General features: G+C 41.1%; 1 protein-coding gene across 2 annotated transcripts; it reads left to right on the top strand.

Moving 5' to 3' along the window:
• Positions 1-440: 440 nt before the first annotated feature.
• Positions 441-24305, top strand: CTTN (cortactin). 2 transcript variants are annotated; one of them, XM_039386012.1, is made up of 16 exons: positions 441-545; positions 3241-3324; positions 3591-3664; positions 4716-4845; positions 7134-7244; positions 7962-8016; positions 8531-8641; positions 9502-9612; positions 10231-10341; positions 13417-13472; positions 14567-14636; positions 15105-15253; positions 20116-20205; positions 20298-20487; positions 21388-21459; positions 22488-24305. In XM_039386012.1, exons 2-16 carry the CDS (start codon positions 3241-3243, stop codon positions 22622-22624), a joined length of 1551 nt encoding a protein of 516 aa, XP_039241946.1. In that variant the 5' UTR covers positions 441-545; the 3' UTR covers positions 22625-24305. The 2 variants fall into 2 exon arrangements, with proteins under 2 accessions (XP_039241946.1, XP_027584468.1); XM_027728667.2 differs by lacking the exon at positions 8531-8641.
• The last annotated feature ends 1932 nt before the right edge of the window (positions 24306-26237 follow it).

The raw sequence follows: 26237 nt of genomic DNA, 5'->3' as shown, positions 1-26237 counted from the left end.
AAAAAAAGAGGAAGGAAAAAACAAAAAAGAGTAAGGAAAAAAGAAAAAAAAGGAAAAAAGAGGGAAAAAGAAAAAAGACGAAGAAAAAAGGGGGGAAAGGAAGAAGGGAAAAGAAAAAAAAAAGCAAGGGGGGAGAGAAAAACGAGGAGAAAAATAGAAAAAGTCTGTTCCAAGCTGCCCCAAATTCCCCTGGCCGTTTTAAAACTCCTGATGGTGCATTTTTGGAATAGCGCTTGTACAGCGCATTCTTCACAGCGATTTAAAGAAATAGGGGAAGGAGCAGCTGCCCTACTGTCTCCAATAAACACATTTATTATCATGGCAGTGCCTCCCATCCCGAGTGTCGCTCCCGGGGGGCGGTGTTCCCGGCACAGCCCCGCCCGGGGGCGGAGCGCGGCCCGTCCCGTTCCCACCTGGAGCCGGGAAGAGGAAGTGGGAGCTGGGGAGAAGCGGAAATTGCAGCAGCAGGAGCCGCCGCCAGCCCGGGAAGCACCGGGGCGATCCAGGGCCGAAGAAGAAGAGGGGGACGAGGAGGCGGCGGCACCGTGAGCGCGGTGGGGCCGGGCGGGAGGGGCCGGCGAGGGGCGACCGCGGAGCATCCTGCAGGACCCCGAGATTCCTTCTGCCGGCAGGGGCACAGCCGGGGCTGCGTGGCTCCGTCTCCTTTTTTTAATGTTATTTAATGTTATTTAAACTCGGCGAAGCAGCGCAGCGCTGGTCACTAGAGGGGAGAGGAAGCGTCTTCTCCGGGACGCGCCGCGGTGATGCCGCGCCGGGGCTCTGACTGCCGCACTCCCGAGCCCCCTTTTCCTCGGTGCCCTCCATCCAGCTTTGCTTCTCTTCACCTTAAAGCCTCGGCGTGCTCCTCCAGGAGCTCGTCCCAAGGCCCTGGGAAGGGGAGAGTTCCCCAGGGCGCCGCTAAAGGCGCTGGGTAGGATGATGTGTCCGCCCATGAGTCAGGAGCGGGATTGGCCGCATAAATCTGCGGTGTAGATTTAGGGTCGGTTTGTGTTCGAGCCGCAGCGTTTTGCTTTTTCCTTCAGAAATTTGGCCACGTGAACCACTGAGTCACAGACAGATCATGTTTCTCCTCGGTCTGTCCTGGAATTGATGCTGGAAGAGAGGCCGAAACCAGCAAAAATTCCTGCTGGCTCTGCACTGAGATCTCTTGTCACTGCACTGCTTCGCTCTCCCGTTTGTAATTCACTTCGTATAGTGCAGGGTTGAGGTGTGGAAAAATGTTGGCGTTTATCCACATAATTTAGGAAGAAACATGTTGGATTCTGGATTTTGCATAGAGGAGCATATGAAATCCTTCTTTGCTGCACTATTGTTTGTGAGAATTCCAGGAGGAAGCAATGAAATCTAGGCTTAAGGATCCAGCTTCTGTTCTTTTAAATATCTGAGCACAGCTGAATTTAGGAAACACATCAGTCAAGTGAATGTATGAATCAAATACATGGGGAAAAAAAGGGTTTTGCACTAAATATGTAGAGATTCGCCATATGCATATGTACCTGTGCTTCAGCTCTTGTCACTTGAATTCCATTTCTAAACATCTTGCACAGAGGGTTGGATACAAAGCCATCCCTCTTAAGAGAAGTTACAAAGTTAGAACCTGGATTCCATGTTGAATTTCATTATTGAGCTGTTTTGAATCTGCTTTCCAAGGCTTTGCAGTTTTTTTGATGAGAGATTAGATTTTAGTAGGAAAATGTAGGAAAATCTGAAACACAATCACATCATAGAAGGCTTTAGACAGGATATTCTAAATACAGTGATAAAATACCAATGTTCTAAAGGTTTATGTTATAAACTTGTAGTTAGTTTTCTGCGCATGAAGTACTGTTAAAAATGCTAGTTCCTTAATAGCCAGAGGAATTTGGAGATGGGAGACCTGAAGGAGCATAAGGGGAAATATACTTATCAGGATGTCATCTGCTCTGCTTTTACACCCTCCTCCCAGGCTGCTCCATCATTTGTTACCTTGGTGTTTGACTATCAGTTTTTCAGTTGTTCTCATTCATGTTGCCAGTCCTGAAATTTCTGAAATGCTCCATAAAACTGGCTCATCAGCTCATTCTGTCAGGCTGTAGAACAAGCCTGACAGAGCGAGTGGTGGACTTTACCCATGGATTATTATTTATGCATTTAAAAGGGAGTTTTCATTCCACCTACTGAATTATGCTTGTGTGAGTGAAATAGCCTGTGACAATCATCCTTATAATCTATTCTTAATTAGAAAGATAAAGGTAAGTGGACAGAATGATGGTATGTGAAAAAACTGAGCTCTAGTAGAATAGCAAAGAAAAACCCTTTCTCTGACGTGTATCTGAAAAGCTGGGAGAACAGGAGGCTTGTTTTTTGATGGTTTAGTTTTGCTTTTTAGAATTTATTTGTCTTGACTTACTTAGAACAAAGGGTGTAACACACAGCCACATTCCAGGCAGTTCAGGAATTCTGCTAACTAGTCACGTTCAAAAGTGTTAATTAAAAGCATCCAACTTGATACTCCACAGGGGATAAAGTTTCCCGAAAGTGAGATGCCCCAAGTCATTAACCTCTTGGAAGTGCTGAATGTTGTTTCTGGATGCCATTGCTTGCCTTTTTATGAGTCTTGCTTCCTACTCTCGCTACTCCAGCTCTTTGCCTCTGTTTCTCCTGAAATCAGGCAAGATGCTGACTTTGTTCATGTGTCTCAAAACACAGAAACTTATGTTCTCTGTTGCTGGATTGTGTGCAAAGTCATACAGTTGTTTGGATTTCTGTCATCATGCTGAAATTCATTACACAACACATGAGGTTGTGCAGGTATAATGTAGGTTATACAGCCTAAAGAACAGTATTGTTCTCATCATTATTAATGACTGGGGAAAAACCACCTATTTCCACACCTTAACTATATGCACAGGATCTAAAATTAGAATTTGGAAGTGGATATTGGCTTGGAAACCTGTTTGAGGAGAAGTCTTTGAGTGCAGTGAAGGTAGATGAAAAGACACATATTAATTTGAGCAAGGGAAGGCCTCTTTGTTCTCTTTGAAATCATGTCATTGATGGCTCCTAACCTTTTTACAGTGCAGATAGGTCAAATCTACTTTCACTGCAAGTACAACTTCTGGTGGTGTGGTTAAATAACATATTTTACTGGGAATTTTGGGTTGCATCTCCAGCAGCTTGCACATAAATGAGTTGATATGTGACTAGAGTGTGACCCTGCTCGTTCTTGTGGTCTTGCAGATGTGGAAAGCGACTGCAGGCCACACTGTTTCTGTCAACCAGAATGATGGAGCTGATGACTGGGAGACAGATCCAGACTTTGTGGTATGAATTTTGGATTTTACTGACTCAGTGGGAGTGCGTTATGTGGCATGTTAAGAGTAACTCTTTGGCGTGGGAGCTATGTCTCAGCAAAAGAAACTGATAGGTGCATGTTCCTGGAAGTGAAGTAAAAGTGAAGCTGGTAGTAGCTGCCTTTCTAACTCTTCTGATCTCAGTGATTGCTAGAGGCTTTTCTGTGACCTCTAAACTGCAGATAACCGGTGATTTCTTTGGGTTTCTAACTCTTTTTTTATGTGTGTCCTTCACAGAATGATGTGAGTGAGAAAGAGCAGCGTTGGGGAGCTAAAACTGTCAATGGATCCGGCCACCAGGAGCACATCAAGTAAAGCAGCTCTCCTGTGGAATTTATTAATAGTCACAATCCCAGGCAGCTTTTAATCAACTCATGTTCTTGGTTACTTGTGCCTTCATAATTAAAACAAGAGTCCCTGTAGAAGACTGATTATTTTCCAGGTTGCTGGTCTTTCAAATCCAGACAGTATCTTCAGATCTCAGTATCAGAAATACGGTGTAGAGACGCTTAAGTCTTTCATTATCACTGGAAATGTAATTTTTCCAGCCTCCTTGTCTGGAAAGTTTCTTTGTTCTGCTGTGGTAAAAGAGCCAATAGCTCTAGGGGAGAAGTTGAGTGATCTGAGCAGTTCCAGTTTGGTACTTTAAAGAAACATTTGGACTCTTAATTCTTAGACTTTATTTAGAAAACTGTTACCAAACTCATAAAAGCTCCGGTGAAGTAACAAATAGAGCTCTCTGATAGAAAAGCAAATGAGTATCACGGAGTGCTATGTGAACAGAAATTACCCATCTCCTGAATCTTGTGTTCTTGCAAATTTATTTCTTATTACTGTGAGTTCAATTCCTGCATATTGTAAAGGGTCACTTTGGGAAGAGGAGGTGCATGTCCCCTCACATCCTTATTTAGCATTACAGTTGTGCCCAGTTAGAATTAGTCCTGTTACCGTAGGGACTGTATGATAAGAGATGACCCCTGTTCTGAAAAGTTGCCATCTAAATAAAAAGCATTGGAAAGAATTTAAATTAGGACAAGAGGGAAAAAAATACGTTTCAGGCACATATCAGTTCTAGGTAATGGATTGTTCAAACAGCAAAATTCCCTTCCATATTAATCTTAAAACCAACAGTTTTTTTTCTTTTTTTTTAAACAGTGTTTTGCAGTGGAATAAATCTAATTTCTCAGAATATGAGCAAGTTTTTTGTGCACTGAAAAAATGGGAAGGGCTTGAAAAATACAAATTGTCCAACTTCTTTTTGAGATAATATTTTTGTCATCTCTTTATTTTGCATCTTTTTGAATTTGTCTGCTGAAACTTTCTTAGTAAAACTTGCTGCTTCATTATCATTGTCTTTTAAAGTATTCATCAGCTGAGAGAGAATGTCTTCCAAGAACACCAGAACCTCAAAGAGAAGGAGCTTCAGACAGGACCAAAAGCTTCTCATGGCTATGGAGGGAAATTTGGAGTTGAACAGGATCGGATGGATAAAGTAAGTGTGAATGAGGCTTCCCTGGGATGATGGGATAAGCCTTGCCTTGCCTGTGGCCAGCACCACTCCGTGTGTGAGTTAAGCTTGGTCCAGCTTTGCTCTGGGATGTGCAGTGGCTGCAGATGCTCTGTCTTTAAAGCGAGTCCCCCTGGAGTCAGGATTCAAGTTTCTAAATGTGTATTTCTAAATTAACAAAGCGCTTCATGCATTAATAAATCCAGTACTATGTTTTTATTTTGATGCTTTGCCAGCTCTTCTGTGCTTATAGACAGAGATTTGACAAAGAATGAAGGAAAGGGTGTGCTGCTGCCTTTAAATTAGAGGGCAGTTCTTTTAAACAGTGGTAAACTGTCAATAGTGACAAGTAAACCGAGTATTTAATATACCATTGTAAAATGTCATTGTACTTCAGGTCAGATGGTAACGTTTTATATAAGGAACTGATAGCTGTTTACTATACACTGTTTAATAATTCTTAATATAATTCTTTACCCATCTAATAATCAGGCATATCAGCTTCTTGCTACTTTCTTACATGTACTCTGTTAGAATAAGAATCAAAATATTCCTGAATAAGAAAGTTTTCTTACTTCATTTACTTTTTGGGGTTCTGGTAATTTGCCAGCCTTAAATTTTTGCTGGATTCCTGTATTCCAGGGTTAATTGCTGTGTAGTTCTCAATGGGCCTCTGAGAACCTGGGAAAGTAGAGCACATCCAGCCATCAGGCCTATTCTGCTGCTGCTCTCTAGTGTCAGCAGTTTATCCCTCACCTGTGTCCATGCGGAAAAATGAAAGGAACAAAAGTGAGCACTGCTTCCTGTAGGCCAGAATTAATCATGGTGAAAACATGATGGTCATGCCCATCTGAATGATGCTGGTGGCAGGAGATGTTTATGATTTATTTTTATGAGTTTTATTTTTTGTAGTGCTTGATATTTGATGAAATGCAGAAAGTTCTGGTAAGAACACAAAGCAAACAACATGCTTAAATCTTCCCTACCTCAACTGGTGTAACAACAGAGAGATCATGTAAAACCACATAGAAGCTAAAATTTCCAGATCTTCGTGTTTTCCATAAATGTAATGAGAAGAATAAAGGGAGGTGGGAGCCTTTTCAGTCACATTTAACAGTTATTCTACTACAGACAATCTGCAAAATGAACAAGAGTATGACTGTTTCAGTCAGGAAGAGAAAGGAGCTTTTGTGATGCTTATAAGTTGAAGTAATGTCCTATTATTGACATCCTCATTCTGTTACCTGGCAATTACTTCAGCCCTAATATTACTTCAGCAGTAATATTTTGCTTTCCTACCTGCTGGGAATGTTCCCTCCATCACCTGTGTGGAGGAAAAAGGGCAGACACTGTAAAAACCACATTATTTAGGTGTCTTGACACCTTGTGTCCTCACATTAATTCGCCTTGGTCCAGCTACCTGACGCAAGATAAGCAAGTGTTGGATTAAACTGACGAATTCCAAGTTATTCTGGCCAGTGCCCAGTGTTAGCACAAGGCAAGAAAAAAGCATTTTTGCTGGGTTAAGTAGCACCTTGAAGATGTGAGGCTTCCAGCTGGGAGGGTTTCCCAGCACTAGGTTAGTGTAACATTAGCAAACACTGCTTGGATAGACTTTCATGTGTGTAATTACATATCCCTGTGTCTTACCTGAAGCCAGTCATGGTGTGGTATAGCTGAGTCTCTGCCTGCTCTGTTCAGCTCAAGTTCCAGGGCCAGGCTCCAGTTGGAGGCTGCAGGGCTAGGATACCTTTGGGAGCTCCGTCTTGATGTGAATGCAGTGCTTCTTGTTGCGATGCCATTTTGCAAGTGAGGAGAAAGTATGGAGAGAAGATGCCTGATTCTGATTTATGCAGGAGATATGGGTGCCTCCCTAAAAGAATAACACCTAGTTGTATTTGTATTTGGTTGCAGTCCCATATCAGCTGCAACAGATCTGTAGCTGCAAGGCTGCGTATTTTATATGGAACTTTAAATTCTCCATGGGCACCATCACGACTCTCACCATGTCTTTCTTATTTTCATTCCTGTGCTTCTGAAGTACAATTACGGAGCAAGAGTCTGCTGTCAGACTCTTGGCACTTCCCTTGCCTGGGCTGTGTTGGTCAAGACTTTCCAAGTGAGTAGGAATTCCCAGGGAAGTAGTTTCAACAGGAGGAGTGCCAGTGACATGTGTTGGTAACAGCTTAAACCCTGGTTACTCGGTGCAGTGTTTTCTCTTACATACAGAACTGTGTGGAACTGCTCCTTCTGAACTTAACAATTTCTTTTAGTCAGCTGTTGGACATGAATATCAATCCAAACTTTCCAAGCATTGCTCCCAAGTGGATTCAGTGAAAGGGTTTGGAGGGAAGTTTGGAGTACAAACCGACAGAGTTGACCAGGTAAGCGATTTCATCTCCTGCTGCAGATCCTCACAGTGCTTTAGTTTCTCCTTTTGTATGTGTAATTCCAATACCTTAAAATGCTGGTGTGGTCTGCTCTGCTCTTCCTACTCTTTTAGAAGTTTAGTAGCAAACTAACACTGACTGTAACAGAGATAAATTACTGTTTAGAGCAAAGCAGGAAAAAAAACCCTTATGAAAAATTGAGATTAATTGAAAAGAGATGTGTGTTTTTTTAATTAAAAAATTAATTTCATTGTGCATTTAAAAATTAAATTTTTTTTGTGTGTGTTTTTTGACAAGGTCAGTGTGAATGCTATAGAAGGAGGGATTTGGGGATGGTTTATCCTGTATCTCAACATGAGCTACTGGGCAGGATAACTTGTAGCCTGTTCCAAGAATCTGTAACAATCCCTGCATGGAAATGCTGAATTTCTGTTGTACTGAATTGCTGAACCTGTCAAGACTAGAGTTTGTTGCTGGTACAATATGCCTTAGCAAGGGAGGACAAAAATCCTTGCCATGGACACATGCACTAAATTACCATGTAAATGAATATGGCCTGTAAGTTAAGTAGGTGTTTATGCTCCCAATCAAGAGGGTCAGAGCAGTATGGAAAGACACAGGAGCTTTCCATGCTGTTTGTCCACTGGAGTTCATGCAGTTTTTCTTCTAATATCTAACTCTGTCTCACATGCAATTTTATTTCTCTACCAGTCAGCTGTTGGGTTTGAATATCAGGGGAAGACTGAGAAACATCCCTCCCAAAAAGGTAAAGTGGGCAGGTGGTCACCTCTCTAGACACATTTTCTATAAACGATAGAGTAGATCTTTATTCTTTCACTGTATGTAAAATACCTTATTTAGTGAGACCTCTGCATGACATTCTCAGTGAATCAGATGTTGGGTTTGGTAGAAGAGAAGATAAAAAATGTATTTCAAAGCAGTTTCATGAGCTGATGAGGTTTTAAGGCGAGGAAATAGTGTGTCATTGAGAGTCTTACTTTTCTTTTACAAGGAAGGTTCAAGGACATCTTAGAAATACTGGGAGTTGTTCTTTGGAATATTGCACCCTGTTGGAAATAGGGAGCCAATTTAATAGGAACCACCATAAACTATAGGACTGCTGCCTGTCTTATTTTTGTGTTCAAGATTAAGCTTAACTTTGTGTGCTAAAGGCTAAAGACTTAATAGTCAGTTCTGAAATAATGTTTTTTCCCCCCCTTTCAGTTGCTAGGATATGATGTATCCATGAAAAGTGTCTTCATTTTATTTTTGTTGTGCAGACTACTCAAGTGGTTTTGGTGGAAAATACGGAGTACAGGCTGACAGAGTGGACAAGAGTGCAGTGGGGTTTGATTACCAGGGGAAAACTGAGAAACATGACTCCCAGAAGGGTGAATAGACACATAGTGGCCTCATACTCTGATGTTGTAGGCAATGATCACAGGCTGTGTTGTAAAATATTAATGTTTTGGCATCTCTTGCACTCCCAACCTGCTGAAAGGTAACACTGAATAAAATTTATGTTGCTGAAATCTCTGACTTCTGAAAAAGACACCTAAAATGTAAGTTCTGCCTGGTTTTAAGTGGTGATCCAACTTCCTACTTTGGAAGTAGGGCACATAGTTTTACAACTTCTTTTGAAAAACTGTGGATTAAAGTACTGGGAACTGTAAGCAGTTTAACCACCACAGAGAAATGCTTCTAAAAGCGTCATCTGTCTGTAGATTAAAGCATTTATCAGTTAGCAGTGTTTAGAGTTAACATTGTGTTGCTAATCAGGTTTCTAGGCATCTCTGATCAAAAAATCAACGATTTTATTGAAAAATTGTGACATTTTTGCCATCTATTTTCTGTTTATCTCAAAGAAATGTTTGCATTTTAGAAATGCTGAACAAGAAGAGGGTGTTTATTTAAAAGCATCCAGGCTGTTGCTGACATGGGTTTTGAAGTTCACTGTGGTATAAGTGCCTTAAGAATTTTATTAAAGAGTCAAGTAGCTGAATTGCTGATATTACCAAGCGACTGAACTACTGACAGGATTCTATTTTATTTTCCATCCTGGAGAATGTAATCTGAAGGATTTATGTATTCTGAAGGATTTTTGGCTTCAGTGCTTGAAATCAAGTTTAACTAAGGATGTCAGTGCTTCTTTTAATACATGATGTAATGTTAGCAGCTCTGATTATCACAATTTTTTAAGGTAATATTTTGGTTATTGAACACTTACAAAATTCTTCACTCTTATCCCTAGATTATTCCAAAGGCTTTGGTGGTAAATATGGCGTCGACAAGGACAAAGTGGATAAAAGTGCTGTTGGCTTTGAATATCAAGGCAAAACGGAAAAACATGAATCACAGAAAGGTTTTTATCATCTTATTTTAAAAATAGAAGTTCAAATCCTTTTAAACTTGGGAAAAATATTTTGTTTGTGGGGTCTTTTTGGGGTGTGGGTTTGTTTGGGGTTTTTTGTGGTAAATGTGTATTTGCCCCTTGTGTGTGCAGATTTTGGATTGCCTTAAATGAAAAGAAAGGCATTGTAAACTCTGCCTGATTTTCACAACCCAATTTCCAGGGGACCTTGGTTATTGAAATAAATGCATAATTGCACAGGTCTGTTTTATTCAGGGGCAGCATCAAGTCCTTCATTCTTTATATATCTATTGTGCATATATTTATGTGTGTGTGTGTGTGTTTTAGCTTTAGAGGGAAAATGCCTCAGATTCTTCAAATCTTTAAATATTATTGAGTCTGTGTGAGATTTTTGGCGATTCCTTGCATTGTAATCCCAGAGTTATTGCCTGTGTATCCTTCCTTTCTGTTGAGGAAGTGTAGCAGGGTGAGTGACAGATGTTATCATTAAAAGTGTTATCATTAATGACAGGGCAGCTTATCCCATAATGTTTTGTTTTGGGTTTTTTTAATAAATACTGTTTACAGTCATAAATTGCAACTATGTTTTCTGCAATTTCATGCACACAGATTATGTGAAGGGGTTTGGAGGCAAGTTTGGTGTGCAGACAGACAGACAGGACAAATGTGCCCTTGGCTGGGACCACCAGGAAAAGGTGCAGCTTCACGAGTCCCAGAAAGGTACATCAGCTCACAGCTCTTTGTTGTTCTTTTGGGGTTCCCTCATTTTGAGTTTCCTGTTCCCTGTGTGAACCCTCCTCCCCTGGTGTCTTTGGCCACAGTTACAGGAGCTGATATGAGTCTCCTTTTTCTGTGTTGGACTGGTTGCTTTGTCCTGGTTGTACTGGTGTTTGCAAAGCAGGTTTAACACAGCTGATACCGAGTCCCTGAAAGCTCAGACTTAGTGCTGAGTTCTCTCTGGAGAAGTTTTAAGAGTCTACAATTAGCCTGGATTATTTTTTCCTTTTTCAGTTCGCTCATGCAAAGCACAGATTTGCAATTTCTTTGTACTTGCCACAAATAATGTGTTATGGATATCCCTATTTTCATGCAGGGGAAATCTGATATCTAATGTTGTCCTTTATAATTGGCCTGTGAGGTGCTTATTCCTGTGAAATACTTGGTAGCCAGAAGAAAAGCTGTAAAATACAACAATTGCTCCCCATCACTGTGTCTGTCACCACCCTTAACTTGGAGAAATTAATATTTTGAAATTAAAGAAATTAAAACTGACCCTCAGAATATTGTTCTGTTGGGTGCTCCAGCAGATTGGTTGTGAGAGGATTACCTGAAACCCTTTTTTCTGTGCCCTCCCTCATTTCATAGCACATATATACAAATATATATATATATGTGTGTAAATGTTGTTCCTTAGGCAGCAAAAGGGAATGATCTCTGAGCTGAAAGGCTTTTTTCCCCTCAAGCTGTGTGACAGCAGAAATATTGCTCCTTCCTTTAAGCAATGCTCTGTATATATATAGTATCTGGAGAGTAGTCTCTGTAGACCCCATCTTCACACCTCTTTAAAAGTCAGATCTCTGTGCAAATGTTAACCACACTGATGAAGGAAGCTCATTTTATTCTCTTGTATCTTTTGTTATTTGTTCTGTTTATTCTCTTGTATCTTTTGTTGTTTTGGTTTGGTGAACATAATATCTATGTGTCTGTGTTCATAACCGTGATCAAACGCAAGTGGATGAAAAATGTTAAGAAATGCTTTTTTCTGTGACTTCAGAATGGTGTTTTTACATCTGATAAATCATGTTGATGTCTTCCTAATCTCAAATTGAAACTTTTTTTGGATTTACTTTTACAAAAGTGTCTTGAGATTTTTTCCCCCACCATCCAAAATGACTGAAAATACTGCAAAAATAATTTTGAGTGTCTCTGACTAAACTTCTTTATTTTCCTCCCTCCGTTTTAATTTATCACATGTGGCTTTTTCAGACTATAAGAGTGGTTTCGGAGGGAAGTTTGGTGTACAGACAGAAAGGCAGGACCCATCTGCTGTGGGGTTTGATTACAAGGAGAAACTAGCCAAGCATGAATCTCAACAAGGCACCGTTTTCACTTGTTACTTTCTTAACAGTGCAGACACTTCTCACACAGTCTGGAATAGTTGTCTGAGTAGATCCGTGCTAGGAATGTGCAGACACTTTCTTGCGCTTCTATTCCTCCATGATCCAGCAAATATTCTCCCATTTTATTCTTAAAATGTTATATCAAGTAATCCTGTGTTCAGGAAATATGTGCAGTGTTTAGTTAACAGTTCTACAAAATCATGCATTTAGTGTGATAATAACAACTTTGTTGTCAGGATGATGTTAATGAAGTCATGCTTAGCAGTTTAGAGTCTAAGTATTAAGTTTTGCCTGGACAAATTGGTGGGAAAATAGATAAGGACCATGCATGTAACCATTAACAAGCAGTGGGTTATGGCAAGATCTTTTAGAAATTATTATGATCTTTAAAACAAGAAGTAGGGAATGTTTGTGGTTCTTGGGTGAGCAAATGCTGTTATAATGCTCTCTTTATCCATTGTGAAATAGTTGGGGTACAAACCATGAATTCCTGGTTTTCCGTTATCTTAAAGTGAGGAGTCTGGATCAGGAAAATGTAAGTGTAGTATATTTATTCTGGCTGAAAATACATACAAAGCTGGAGAAAATGAGGTTTTTCATTCTGATGTGCTACAGTGACACAAATCAGACTTTTAGAGTGTCCGATGAGCCTTATCAGAGCCTGAATACAAACCCTAAAATAGCTGGCAGGGAGACCCAGGTGTTTTGAGGGCTGAGAGGAGAACTGTAATTGTATTCCAGGGATGTATAGGAAAGCCTGTCCGTCCACAGAGTCTAAGGGCACATTCCTGAAGCTCACTGCCACCCGAAAGGGGTATTTTTCCAGCCACACAGTCTTGCTGCTGCTGTTGTGCTGCTCTGGTGCTCATCAGACATTCCTCAGAGTGCAACTCCCTGGAAAGAGGAGAAAACTACTCTTGTTATTGTTTTTATTGTTAATGCCACTAGTGAGTTAATGTGACTTGGGAGTGTATAACAGGTGCAAGAGTCAGCCTGAGGTGAGAGGAAGAGTGAGCAGGTCAGGGGTGGCGTGAGACAGCATAGCCACCCCATTTTTGTGGTGGTGAGGTGTTGCAGGCTCATGCTCTCTGGTGGAATTGCCCTTTTTCCATGTGTAGAGCAGGAGTTATTACCAATTACTTTAATGCTCATCAGTTGAGTATCATAACCAAATCCACTGGAACAAGAAATTTGTTCTATTTTCCTGCCATTCATAGAATTTACCAAGTTTAAGAGTGAAAAATAAACACCTCTGTGGTCACTGAAGACAGAACATTGCTCCTTTGAGCAAAGCAAACTGGCTTAGGCTCTGTGATCCCTTCAGAGGGCTAAGAATTGGTGCTGTGAAAGCCTGTGTTATGGAAATGATGCATTAGAAGGGCTTATCCCTTACTCCATGCTTGATGCCTTATCAATCCTCAGCTTCATGTTTACTCAGAGAATGCATGTGGGCCCACGATCTGTCATCTGCTGGTGTTACCTGGAGGCTCTTGCAGTTCTTGTGTCCTTCCTGCACCAAAACCAAGCTGCAAAATTTTCTTTGGCTGCTGTCACTGTGCCTTCTGCATGCAGCTGAAATGGCTATATGCATCTGAGATGGCTATTTGCATTTGGCAGGAAGATGGGAGGGACAACAAACTCCCTACTCTCTGACCCATTTTTATCCTGCTTTTAGATTATTCCAAGGGATTTGGAGGGAAGTATGGTGTGCAGAAAGATCGGATGGATAAGGTGAGTTGCTCAAGACAGCCATGACTTAAATAGGCTGTAGGGGTACAAAATAGTCTGGTTAGATCTGTAGTGCTCAGCTCTGTCTTTCTGGGTACTTCTCCAGTCCTGCAGTAGATTTCTGTGCTTTTCTAAGTCTTCAAAAAGCAATTTTATACACACAGAACCACTTTATACACATCTGTGCATGTGTACATATGTGTAGTGTATCTGTTAAAGTAGGGGACACCGAAGGAGGGAAATGAAAGAATAGAAAAATTAATACAAAAGAATAAGAAAATCCGTAAATTTCACAATTTTAGTCATGTCAGCTAGCTAATGTTTTATATCTTGAGGAAATGCTTTTAGTGGGATGCTTAAAATAGGTGTCCGATACCTACCCAACTTTGCCCACTTTGATTATCAGGGACCTTCTGCTTAGGAGAATTTGTTTTGGTGTTTAGAACAGTGAAAGATAGGGCAGTTCTACCTGTCTGCTTTCTAATTTAAGAAAATAGAAGATGAAAAAGTCCTCACTGAGATTTATCTACTAAATAAATTTACTCACAGCTTTTTGTAGGACATTTGAAAGTGAGAAAATAGCAAAATTTGAAAGTCTGTAGCATTTCTTTAACTTGTGGCTTCAGGACTTGGGACCATTCATTTAAAAAAACTCGTATTTTGAATATTTTTTTCTAAAATACTTGCTCAGTTTTAACAATACCTGCTTCTTTAAGGGAACTGGAGGCTTTTACAATGGTAGAAATCCTGCACAATGTGAATTAGAACAGCAACAGCTACACAATATATGTTTAGGACATTACCTCATTTATAGTTCTGATGAGTCATCTATTAATAAACTAGTTTTTTTTTTTTTTAATTAATAGGATTTTTATGTGTTTGAACCTGCCCCTGAAGATTAATTCTTTGGCAGTTTGACTTTCACAAAGGGAGCAATCCTTTCTGTAGCTTTGATTCTTCTTGATTTCATTTGATGTTCTGAAAAAAAGCCTTAGGGATAGTATCACAATAAAATGTCACAGATTGAAGCTGCCTGAATGTCTCCATGATTGTTGTGGGTGTTTTAAAATGTATTCTTTTTTTCTCCTCACTGTTAGAATGCAGCAACTTTTGAAGATATTGAGAAACCAACATCAACTTACCAGAAGACCAAGCCAATAGAAGCTGGTAAGGCATTGGCCCCAAATCCTTGATGGAGCAGTGCTGAGTAAAACTGCTGTATGTGCAGGTCTCTAGAAACCTCAACCACTCTCCCTCCTCCCTTTAGAGGTTGTTTTGGTTTGTTGAGGTTTGTTTTCTCTTTTTTTTAAATTCCCTTGGGGGTCATCAGAGTTGAGGAAGGGAGAATAAAAAGCATCAGAGCAGAGAACAGACTGAGTACAGGAGTGGTGGAGGCTGTACCATGAAGGAGAGGAGGGATAAATCTTACAGAGGTTTTTCTATAAGAGAAATGTGCACAAGAGGTTTGGGCTTGGAAGGGAGGAGGGAGAAAGAGGGATAGAAGGACTTTTTTTGAATGGACTATGAGCTCAGGGGGCAGAAAAGCAGATATTTGTACCGAAAACTCATTTCAGGCCACCTTTATACAGCTCCTGAAACAGCATTATTTGACTTGAATTCTTTTCCATGTTGCAGTTGCTAATAAAACAAGCACCATCCGAGCTAACTTTGAAAACCTGGCCAAGGAAAAGGAGCAGGAAGACCGAAGGAAGGCAGAAGCTGAGAGAGCACAAAGAATGGCCAGGGAGAAACAGGAGCAGGAGGAGGCTCGAAGGAAACTGGAGGTCAGTAAGATTCAAATCCCACTTGAGCAGCATGTCTGGTGTGTTTCAGTGCAGTGCTAGGAGAAAAGGGAATCTTTAAGAAAGATTTTTTTTTTTCAGCTGGGCTTTAAAGCCGCTTGTGTTTTTGTCTGTGTTTGTTCCTGTGCTTCACCTGTGTGTGACTGCAGCCATCCCTTAGTGTGCACCATGTGTGTACCAGCCAGCACACAGGGGGATAGGGTAACACTTAATAGTATAGAATTTCTTTAATTAGCTTGTCCCAAAATATACTAATTTTGACCACTAATCCTTGCAGCCTGACCTTTCCTTCCTGTACTTCTGCCTTTTGGTAATACCAGATTCCCTTGGCCATATTGGAGCTCATAAAGGGAGAGAACTCTGTGGTCCTCGAAAGGCTCTGCTTGCTCACAAAATTTAACACCATGGTGGTAATTGGTGAAGCTGTTTTTTTGGAATCAGTGTTGTGGAAGATGGAGGTGGTACCACTCACTGGTATAAGCACACAGCCAGGAGATTAGGGGAAGATAATCTTGCAAATGTTAATTGATTCTTAGTTTGGGAATTAAAAAAATCAGTTTAGCTTTGGTGTGGTTTAAAGCTTCGTGATTTTTTGTGTTATTCATAAGCAAGATAATTCCAGAAAGTGTTTAGTCAGAAATTACATTTTATCAGCTTTATAGGATTTGCATATCTGGTGAAACTCTGCTGCTTAGGTGGAAGGACTAGTGAGTGCATTAGTAGTGATTTGTCCTTTGTGTCTTGTTCATTTGCCTTGTTACACAGTGAACTGGGGTGACTTGTCACCAGTAACCCAGGCCAGTAAGACCAATCTGCAGCTGGGTGACCTTCTATGCAGGCTGCTGCAGGTTCAGAGCCTGTGGCAGTTTCCCTTGTGTCCCATGCTGGTATTTCGATTTGATGACCTCATAATCTGTAATAACCCTGATATTATGGCAGGAATAGGGAAGCAGTTGGTGCTGGAGTAAGAATAGTCCCTCTTTTCCCCTTCTCCTTCGCTTCTTCTTTTACAGATATCAGTTTATACTAGAGGAGGCTAAGCAGAAGACACACAGAGATAATTTTTAAATTCTGAATAAATGCTCTTTGGCCATACATGTGCACTGAAACACTGTGTAACACTGATGCCCACACATGCTCCAGCCAGTGCTGAGTCCCAAGCAGGTACAACCAGTAGGGAGATTGAGCAGGTCCTGATGAAAAGTACAGCAGATGCCCAGGAAAAATGGCCTTCCTCACCATCTTCATCATTGCCTCTTTATGTGCTGAAGAGACCTAGAGGAGGAACCGCTTTCTGGGAACCTCCTCACTGCTCTTCTTGTCTGGCTGTGGGAGGAGTTTTCCTACTTCCTTTTTTTTTTCCCCTCTTTCTTTCCTCTCTTTTGTTTTTATTTTCTGCCAAAAGTATCTTTCATTGTTAGAGCTAACATGTGCCAGCAGCCGCAGCCCCACTAATAAATCTTCTTGTCTCAACATCCTCTGTGAGACATCTGGAATCCAGGAAAGACAGATGGTTTCTCAGATCTCTTTGGTCCTCTGACTAAGAACAAATAGGGCAGAGCCAGGGGCTGGTTTCTCAGATGTGGTGGATACTTCCCCTTGTCTGAAGGCTGCCGCAGGATGTCAGGGTGTGGTGTTCATCCCATTCCATCAGTATGGTCTGATTCATCACAGATTTAGACTTGATGTAACTTAATTTGTTTTGAGTTTGAAAAGTGCGTGGTAGGCTTATGGTAACCCAGCTCTGATCTTCCTAAACTAAGAGAAATACACTGCGTTGAAACCCCACATTACTCAGATTAACTAAGCCTGCCCAAGCCAGTGTGGCAGCTCAGGCGGCACTCTCAAGGCACCCTTTTCCTTATAGTCACACCAAAGTGGAAAACTAATCCTAACAAATAAACCATAATTTGTGTTAACTAGACCCAAACCAGTTCCCCTGCCTGGTTCAGTGGTTTGGCTCCTCAGCTCTGCTCTTCAGGCCAGTGCTATGTCAAATAGCTCTGTAGTTTTGCTTGTGTCTAGTTTGACTTCTGAAAACCTCTGGATTCCTTTTGAGCTGTGTTTGAAGCTTGGGAAATTCTGCTTTTATAGGATAAATCAGCTCTGTACATTGAAAGTCATCTGCTTTTTTTCCCAAGATGTGCACTGTGAGCATAATATTCACTGTATACAAGTCTCACAAGTTGAGTGGGAGTTCAGCTGTGTGTATCAGTGATCTCTTCTAATGCTGCCTTTCATCCATGTGCACTTTTAGTACCTTCCTCCAAGCACTATTTGGGTTTCTTTACCGTGGTAGAGAAAACTGGGAGAGGAAGAGATCGCAGAATTGTGGAATGGTTTGGGTTGGAAGGGACCTGAAAGATCATCCAGTTCCAACCCCCTCCCTGGGCAGGGTCACATTCCACAGGTTGCTCAGGGCCCCATCCAACCTGGCCTTGAACATTTCCAGGGGTGTGGAGTCCACAGCCTGCTATAGATACTGAATGTCTCTCCATTAGACTATTCCTGTCACAATGCAGTTGGAGCCATATTTTTAACAAGTGAGGAGATCATACAAAGTAGTCAGGCTTTCTGCTTAGTTTTCCCTTCCATTGCATGGGCTTGTAGTCTGGGCTGAGTGGGGGAAGTAGTTCACCTGCTCCATTGGCTTTCTTGCCATTCATTTTGGGTGATCAGATGTTCACAAGTAAGATCTATGGATGGGCAGTGGTGAATTTAGGCTTTTGTTACCGATTTCTCATTGCAGTTTCCTCCTGCTGAGGAAACAGTTCTCCAAAAGGATTTAAATGTAGTTCCACAGATTCTCATGAGTCATTGATATGCTATGTCTTTTTTTTTTTTTTTTTTCCTCCTTGCTATCTCATAAATTACATATTTCTTTACTGGTATTTTTGCTGTAAGTGTGGGTTAAACTCAAGCCATTATGCTTAATTTTTCTTATGCTTCATCAAAGATTCTGCTGCCTGGACACATTTGAAGTTTTTTCCCCCAAAGTTGATATTTAAATTTCACCATAACCAGATGATTAATGTTCTTACAGACTGAACGTCTCCATGGTTAATTGTGGGATTCTGCAGACACTGGGAGAGGGGGGATGAGGTTGAGGGGAGCTGAAATGGCACTGCTGGCACTGCCCCTTGCTCCCAAGCTGAGCATGGAGAGGGCAGGAATGTGACCCACACCATCCACAGATACTGCAAAGGGTGGGAATGGACTTCGACTTAGGTAAACTTGGTTTCTTTAAGTGAACTTCACACAAAAGGAAGAAAGTCTCACTTTTTAGAAAGTATGTGGGCACATGTACTCCCACAATGGGAACATACATATGGGCTGCGTTCCTTCAGGAGCCCTCTTTGCTAGTATTCCCGGTTTGCTTTTCACATATGTCACGTACTCAAATGGTGCTCAGGGAGCTCTTTGACGGCTACTTTGAGTCGATGGTGCCTCATGATTTCATTATCTTCTGCTGCCTTGGAGAACATGAGACATTTCACTGTGTGGCAAAACCCAGCCTGAGGGGAGGTTGTGCAATCTAAATATTTTATGGCAGTTATGGTGTGTCTGTCCTAAACTTCAGTCTGGATTGCAGAGTCCCATTTCCTAGGACAAATTAGTCAAACTGTTGCCATGTGTGACATCATTAATGGATTGATGGTATATAATTTGTCCCCAAACTTAGTTTTGACTTCTGATAATCACTTTGGTGATGCTTTTTCATCTGTAGCCCAGGAGTTGGAGGGGAGGATTTGCACGAGGACAGACTTTTTCTAGAAAGGACAGCACTAAGCTTTGAATCGTCTTCAAAGCTGGCTCTGCTCTCAAGTCACACTTTGCTTTCTTTGTTAGATGTATTTTTTTCTGAGCTGTGACAAACAAAGGAAAGAAAGAATTTTTTGTAACAGAATCCTGTCTCTGGACTGTGATTTCTCCTGAGAATCCTTTGGGGATTTACAGCTTGATGGACCTGAACTACTGGAGTGCACAGATTCCCATAACACATATTCTCTCTTCTTTTTTTACAATAAAGACAGCTTGGCCCTTGATTCACAGTTTTCCCCTATGGTAAAGAGAAGCAAAATGAAATAGCTACCTGACAGCCTTCTTTTAAGTCATTCCAACAACGTAGCATTTCTTGTGCCACAGTGTCCTGGCTCCCTAATGAGTGACTTTCTAGGGATTATGGATTTGCCCTCTGGATTCACAGGTGGGATGGCACAGCATGAAGTGCTTGAGTGCCAGATTTCTTTGTGTCACAGAATACAATAGCAATGCTGCTTTTATTTCTCTAACTCTTTATTATCTAACTCTTCTGAATGTTTGAATCCCTCACTGTCAGTATGTAGGACCCACTTTTGTGTGTGCTATTCAGGCAGGATGTTTCGTAGACCTGCAAGAGCTTGCAGGACCATTTCTCACCAAAGATAACGGATCAGTTGCACAATTAGGACATGTGGGCTTGAGATTCTTTAAATTTAGGCTAAAACGGGACGTGAGGCCCGGCCAGCTGGTGAACAGAGTGAATATAATGAACACCAAAACCCTGCAGCTCCTATGGAAATGTGCCAGAGAACAGTGGTTTTTAAACACATGCATGCATATGTACTGTGGGGTGTTTGTTTTTTCACTTTTTTCTCTTCTGCTTTGTTGTATTTCTGAGCCTCTGCTGTACAGCCAGTCTCAACCTTCAGCAGGTCTAATGATCCAGCCAGTCCAGTTCTCTGCTCCCAGAAGTTTATTGCAGGATGTGCTGCCTCTCTTTCTTAGTGGAGGGTTGTTTCTTGTTTGGTGTCATCACATCAGTGATTAAACTGCACTAAAGTTTTACTTTCTCCTCAATTCAGGAACAAGCTAAAGCCAAGACACAGACTCCACCACCCTCTCCTGTCACACAGCCAGCTGAGCAGAAGGCACCCTCCAGCCCAGTCTATCAGGTGTGTTGGAATCACTTCCAGGATATGTTTTTTGATCCTGAGTGTAGGAATCTTTAACAAAGCCCTGAAGAACCTTACCTGTCTCTCTGCAGGATGCAGTTTCCTACGAGGCAGAGTCTGCCTACAAGAATTCTTGCTCCTCCTATCCAGCTGCACATGAGCCAGAGTCTGGCTACAAAGCTGCAGAGTCAAACTACCAGGAAGCAGTGAGCCAGAGAGAGGCAGAATATGAACCAGAGACTGTCTATGAAGTGGCAGGAGCAGGAGACCGTTACCAAGCAGGTAGAATGTTTGTTTCTGATATGAAAGCCTTTAAGATGAATTTTATTGTGCAATAACTTAATGAGTAGTTGTGCTGGTAGCACACTGTCCTAAGTTTTAAAAAGGCTTGTTCTGATGAGACTTTTTAGATTCTCCACCAGCAAACTTTAATTAGAAAATTAAGATATGGCCAGAGCAAGGTTGAATTTACTTAATTTTAGTGAGATGATGTTGGAGTAGTTACAGTCCTCTCTAGGGTTTCAGTTCAAAAAGAAATTTAGGGGTAACCGTTTCCACCCTGTGGAATGTAGCTTAACTTGAGAAGAAAGCACAGAGATGGAGATGAAACGTGTGCTGAACCAGCAGAAAATTCTGTCAATACTTCTTGGAGTTAGAAATCGATGTGGTGTGTTCTGTGCCTGTGAGAGGGTGGAGTAGGGATGCATGAAACTACTGAAACTGCAAAAATAAGGTTCTTTTGAATTCTTATTTTTTTCTTACCTTTTCTGGTTATTAAATGAGATGTGAAGAATGAACCTGCTCTAGTACAAAATCCAGGGAATTTTAGAGAGGCCCCTTTGTCCTCCCTCCAACTTCTATTAAACTTGTATTAAATATTCTCTTACACAGTAATCTTGGGCTCAGTTTTGTTCTGTCACATTTTACAGAAGCATTATAAGGATTAGCATCTTTATTTTCTACTGTCTTAAGTGCCTGTTTTTGAATGCTTCCTTCCAGGCTTTAATTGTGTGTGATTTAGGGGAAAAGTCCAGTTCAGAAGGAATGTCAGCACTGCTAAAACCTGGCATTCCCTGCTTCCTATGTGGGTTAGCAATGGAATTGAAGGAGGAGCACGACAGAAAAGAATTCAGGATGATGGGTAGTGTGCTTCGTGTTTTGATTTTTGTCCTCTCTCTTTAGAAGAAAATGCTTATGATGAATATGAAAATGAACTTGGAATTACAGCCATAGCCCTTTATGATTATCAAGCTGGTAAGCAAAGCTCTTCTTTTTAACCTTTGTCTTTGAAATCTCTATTCTGCACAGGTAAGTCTGGATTTTTCCTTTGCCTTTTTATCTTTTGGTCTCCTGGAGTGGTATATGAAATGAATATCTGAAGAATTAGGAAACCAGTGATTTAATAGTTGAGACACTTTTGAAAACTCATGTTTCTGGAAATGGTGGGACTTTTCAAAATCTTTTTTAACCAAGTGTTAACACTCTTCATAGAATCCTAGAATGGGTTGGGTTGGAAGGTGACCTTAAAGATTATCTTGTTCCACCACCCTGCCATGGACAGGGGCACCTTCCACTAGACCGGGTTGCTCCAAGCCCCATCCAGCCTGGCCTTAGGCACTGCCAGGGATAGGGCAGCCACAGCTTCTCCAGGCAACCTGTGCCAGGGCCTCACCACCCTCACAGGGAAGCTTTTTTCCTAATATCCAATCTAAACCTACTCTCTTTTAATTTGAACCCATTCCCTCTTGTCCTGTCACTACTGTAAATAGTCTTGCCCCATCTTTCCTCTAAGGTATGGGAAGGGCCAAAATTAAGTCACCCCAAAGCCTTCTGTCTTCCAGGCTGAACAATCCCAATTATCCCAGCCTTTCATCACAACACAGGTGCTCCATCCTTCTGATCATCTTGGTGTCTCCTCTGGACTTGCTCCAACAGGTCCACTGTCCTTCCTATGCCCCAGTAGCACTGCAGGTGGGGTCCCACCAGAGCAGAGGGGCAGAAGCCCCTCCCTCCTCTGCTGCCCATCCTGTGGGATGAGCCCAGGAGACATTTGGCTTTCAGGGCTGTGAGTGCACATGGCTGGGTCATATCTTGCCCACCATCACCCCCAAGTCCTTCTCAGCAGGGCTCTCCCTACGCCCTCAGCGCAGGGAGCTGCTTGAAATCTCAGCTGTTTGATCCTATTGTGGTTTTTTGGAATCTCTGGTTGATCCTGCGGTAGTTTTATTGGAATCTTTGGCTGCTCCTGTGTGAACACTGAGCTTCCTGAACTCTCTCTGCAGCGGGGGATGATGAGATCTCCTTTGACCCAGATGACATCATCACCAACATCGAGATGATCGATGACGGCTGGTGGAGGGGGGTCTGCAAAGGCCGATACGGGCTCTTCCCTGCCAATTATGTGGAGCTCAGACAGTGAGGAATATTGTCCACTGGTTATGCCTTAATTCCCCAGTCACATGACTTAATACACTACAGATCATGATGCTTTTTCTGAGGACAGAAGGGGGGTATATACACATATTGCTTTTATATTTAATACTTTGCTGATGCTTTTTAAGATGTTTATGCCACAGAAAATTGCTAATATATTGTAACAACTATGTTTTGTCACTAAGGCTCTTCAGATTATTTTCATGCATTTGGGAACGTTCCTTCTCTGCCAAATTAGCAATTGTCATAAAAAAGCCTTTTGGAGGACAGTTAGTTTAGCTGTCTGTTGTGATATTGCATGTTTTACTCATAAGTGAGCAGATTTACTTCAGTGTTTAAGTCTAGTTAGTCTTCCACTAAGTGTTTTCAGCTAAGAAAATCATGGCTATGCAGGTTGTTTGCATTTCCACTAAGAGGGAGTGGGGAGGACTGGGGAGGTGTATAATTTTTTTCTTTTCTTTTCCAGATAGTGCTTGAAAAAAACAAAGAGAATGTTTGAAAGCTACAGCTAATGGTAGTTAATCCAATACTGTCCAGTATTTATGGAATATTAATGTTATGAAGGAAACAGTCTGGTACTTTTTCCTTCTCTGTTAAGTGAAGTTCCTTGGCTCTTGCATTGATTTTTTTTTTTCTCTCTTTTTTAATTATTTTTTCTTAATCCTGATCCTCCTGCTCATGTTATCCCAGAGGAGGGCTGCAAACTCTCTAGCACTGATTGTCCCAAATTTCTTTACTTTTTGTTTTTGCTTCACCCTTCTCTTTCCCAGGAAAACTTGGAAAAGTTACTACACAAGTGTTAAATCACTCAGCGAGATTCTTGCTTGTTCAAAAGGAAACTGGTATCCATATCTGTGACTACCTGCAGGAATATTCTTATTGCTTTAAATGGGAGAAAAAGAGGCAGGATGGGATTGCAGTTGTGTTCTGTGTGCAGTGCATCCATGTTCATAGCAGGAATGGCCTGCTCTGCAGTAGTGACATTTTATGGTACCATATTGAAGTCAAGGAATGTTAAAACAAATAATTAGATTCAAAACCCATATAAACAGTCTGTCTTTTGAAACCATACAAGAGACAACTATACTTTTTGTATGTTCAACAGAAACTGCCAGTAACGTTCTACTTAACAACAAAATTAAACCTGGTAGTTTGGGTTTTTTTGCCAAACCTGAAAATCTTGTCATTCTAGAAAGCTTACCACTGCAGATTTAGGGTCCCTACCAAAGATAGCAAGTTGCATCTAATAGTGCACATGTTCAATATATGTACTGTCTGTTTCCACCTTCTGATCAAAAGGAAAATGGCAAAACTGGTGTAGCAGTTAAGAAAGAATGCGAAGAATTTTTATAAACTCTAAATTTGGACCAATGAAATATAGAAGACCTGTATAAAAATGGTAAAATGTGTAATGTGTCAAGGAAGAAGGCATCATGTTAACCAATTCTTGGGATGGTTGGGACAATCCTTAATGAATGTCATATGTGTCTCATGATTATTATTTTTTTTTCTCCTTTCCATGGTTTCATTTTCTGTGTCGTATTTGCATTATTAGGGTTGGGTTTTATATGCAGTTTATTTTATCCAATTTTGCATAGAACACGTCATAGGGATATGATTTTTGTAAATTAAATATTCAATAAACTTTTTGAACCATTTGCATGGAATATTTTGTGTGTTTTTAAATTGCTTTGATAGTCCACCTTGTCTCAAGCTTATCTGGGACTGGTTTTGCTACAAGGAATTGTATTTCCTATGGAGAGCTGTGGTGAAGGCACCTGTCCTTCTAGGTTGCTGCTGCCTTCCACGTACTTCCCTTCCTCAAAACCCCATTTGCTTTGTCTTTTAATCCTTTTCCCATGTGGAAATATTTAGATCAAAATTAGACTTCAGGTGAACTTAAAGAAGAGATGCTTTTTAAAATCTTTTTCTTAAGTATCTTAGCATCAGGTTCAGTTTTGTCTTTTGTGTGCCTGTTACTTCTGCTAGAAGTCCCAGTGAGACGTGGTTGTGGTGAGGAGAGTTGCTTCGGAATACTGGTGGCAACAGGACACTGAGTGTTACTGAAAACACAGCCTTACTTACAGTCAAATAAATTTTTACATCACTTTAAAGCTGTTTTGTTCTTGTTCATGACAGGGTAGGTGCTTCCCAAGGCTTTGTTCCTGTAAGCCTTGGCATCAGAAAGCTGTCCTGCCATGCTGTCCATATTTTACAGTTCCTAATCCTCAGCTTCTCTGAGAATCTGTTGCGCCTAAGAAAGAAAATCCCAACAGCCTTTTCCTAATCATTCATTAGTGTTACTAATTAACAGGAAACCCAGAGCTTCAGTTCTCACTGCCACAAGTCCCAAAATACAGAGTGAGAGCAGATAACTTGAAAACACATAATTTGAGAAGACGATGTGCATGCACAGGTGGGCTTTGCACCAAAGGGGTGATGGTGGGGTGTTGTTTAAGCTTTGTGTTGCTGAAGGCAGATTTGAGGGGTGAGGAGCCTGTTGGGGTTGGGGGGAGGCAGAGCCCCTGAGCCCTCCCTGGGCACAACTTGGTGGCAGGACAGGGCTGGAGCAGGGCTGCCAGAGCCACTGAAAGGCAAACAGGCCCTGCCTGGCAAGAAATGAGCTTCCAGCAAGGAGGGAAAAGCTCAAAGTGACCTCACTGTGGGCAAACTTCATAAGCAGCATCATGAGGAAAATACTGTGATCCTTTGTCAGAGAGTGAAATGAGGAAGAACCGAGTTATTGGAAGAACAAATTAGGTGACACTATCAGCAATATTAAGGGTATTAAGTTTTGGGAGCTTATTCGTTGATTACCTCACCTAATGGAGAAAACTTCATCTCTAAACCACTAATCTCACTATCATAACATGGCAAGATGTTCTATGCAGATTGAGATAATATCTTGTCAAGCATATTTAGGTATCAGCATTATGATTGTGCTGTTGCCACTAGGAGATTAGGAGTCAAGTCTTAAACATTTAGGATCACTCAAATTTATCAGTAGTTATCCAAAATGCTGCTGGAAAAAACCCCACCCCAAACTATCAGCATTTCCCATCAGCAGGGCTGGTTCAGCCCTCCTTGTGGGTAACTAATGCAAGCAGCAAGCAAGCCCATTAATTTCTGTTAATGGATTCTGTTACTGATTCATTGTCTGACTTTGGGTGAGCCATTTACTTTCTTAGCACCTTGAATTTATCATGTTACTGCTTAATGCAATCCTGTTGTCACTGGGGTTCAGCTGACAGGAGGCAGCAGTGGCACTGATTTTATTCACTGTCTAATCAATTGATTTTACACTTCTGAGTATCATTCTAAATTATAATTAAGCACATAATAGGAACAATCAACAAAGTATTTGTATATAAATATTTTAAAATATTTCATTTGCCTATTTCTACAATAATTGTTAGCAACAATAAACAGAGAAAGAGTTTGAAAAGCTATTACATGGGAGGTGGAGAAATTCTCAGTCATGAGATACCCTTGACTGTTCCATGTTGTTGGTAGCTGTTGATTTTTAATTTAACTAGATTTTCAACAGTAGGAACAACCAGATTTTTGACTCTTAACCAATGAAGAGGAGCAGAGGCAGG

This window comes from Pipra filicauda, unplaced genomic scaffold (assembly GCF_003945595.2).
Source record: "Pipra filicauda isolate LSUMZ 115617 unplaced genomic scaffold, ASM394559v2 scaffold45_size4122338_pilon, whole genome shotgun sequence".
Lineage (NCBI taxonomy): Eukaryota > Metazoa > Chordata > Aves > Passeriformes > Pipridae > Pipra > Pipra filicauda.
The sequence above is the reverse complement of the archived record's forward strand: the minus strand, read 5'-3'. Positions and strand labels throughout refer to the sequence as shown.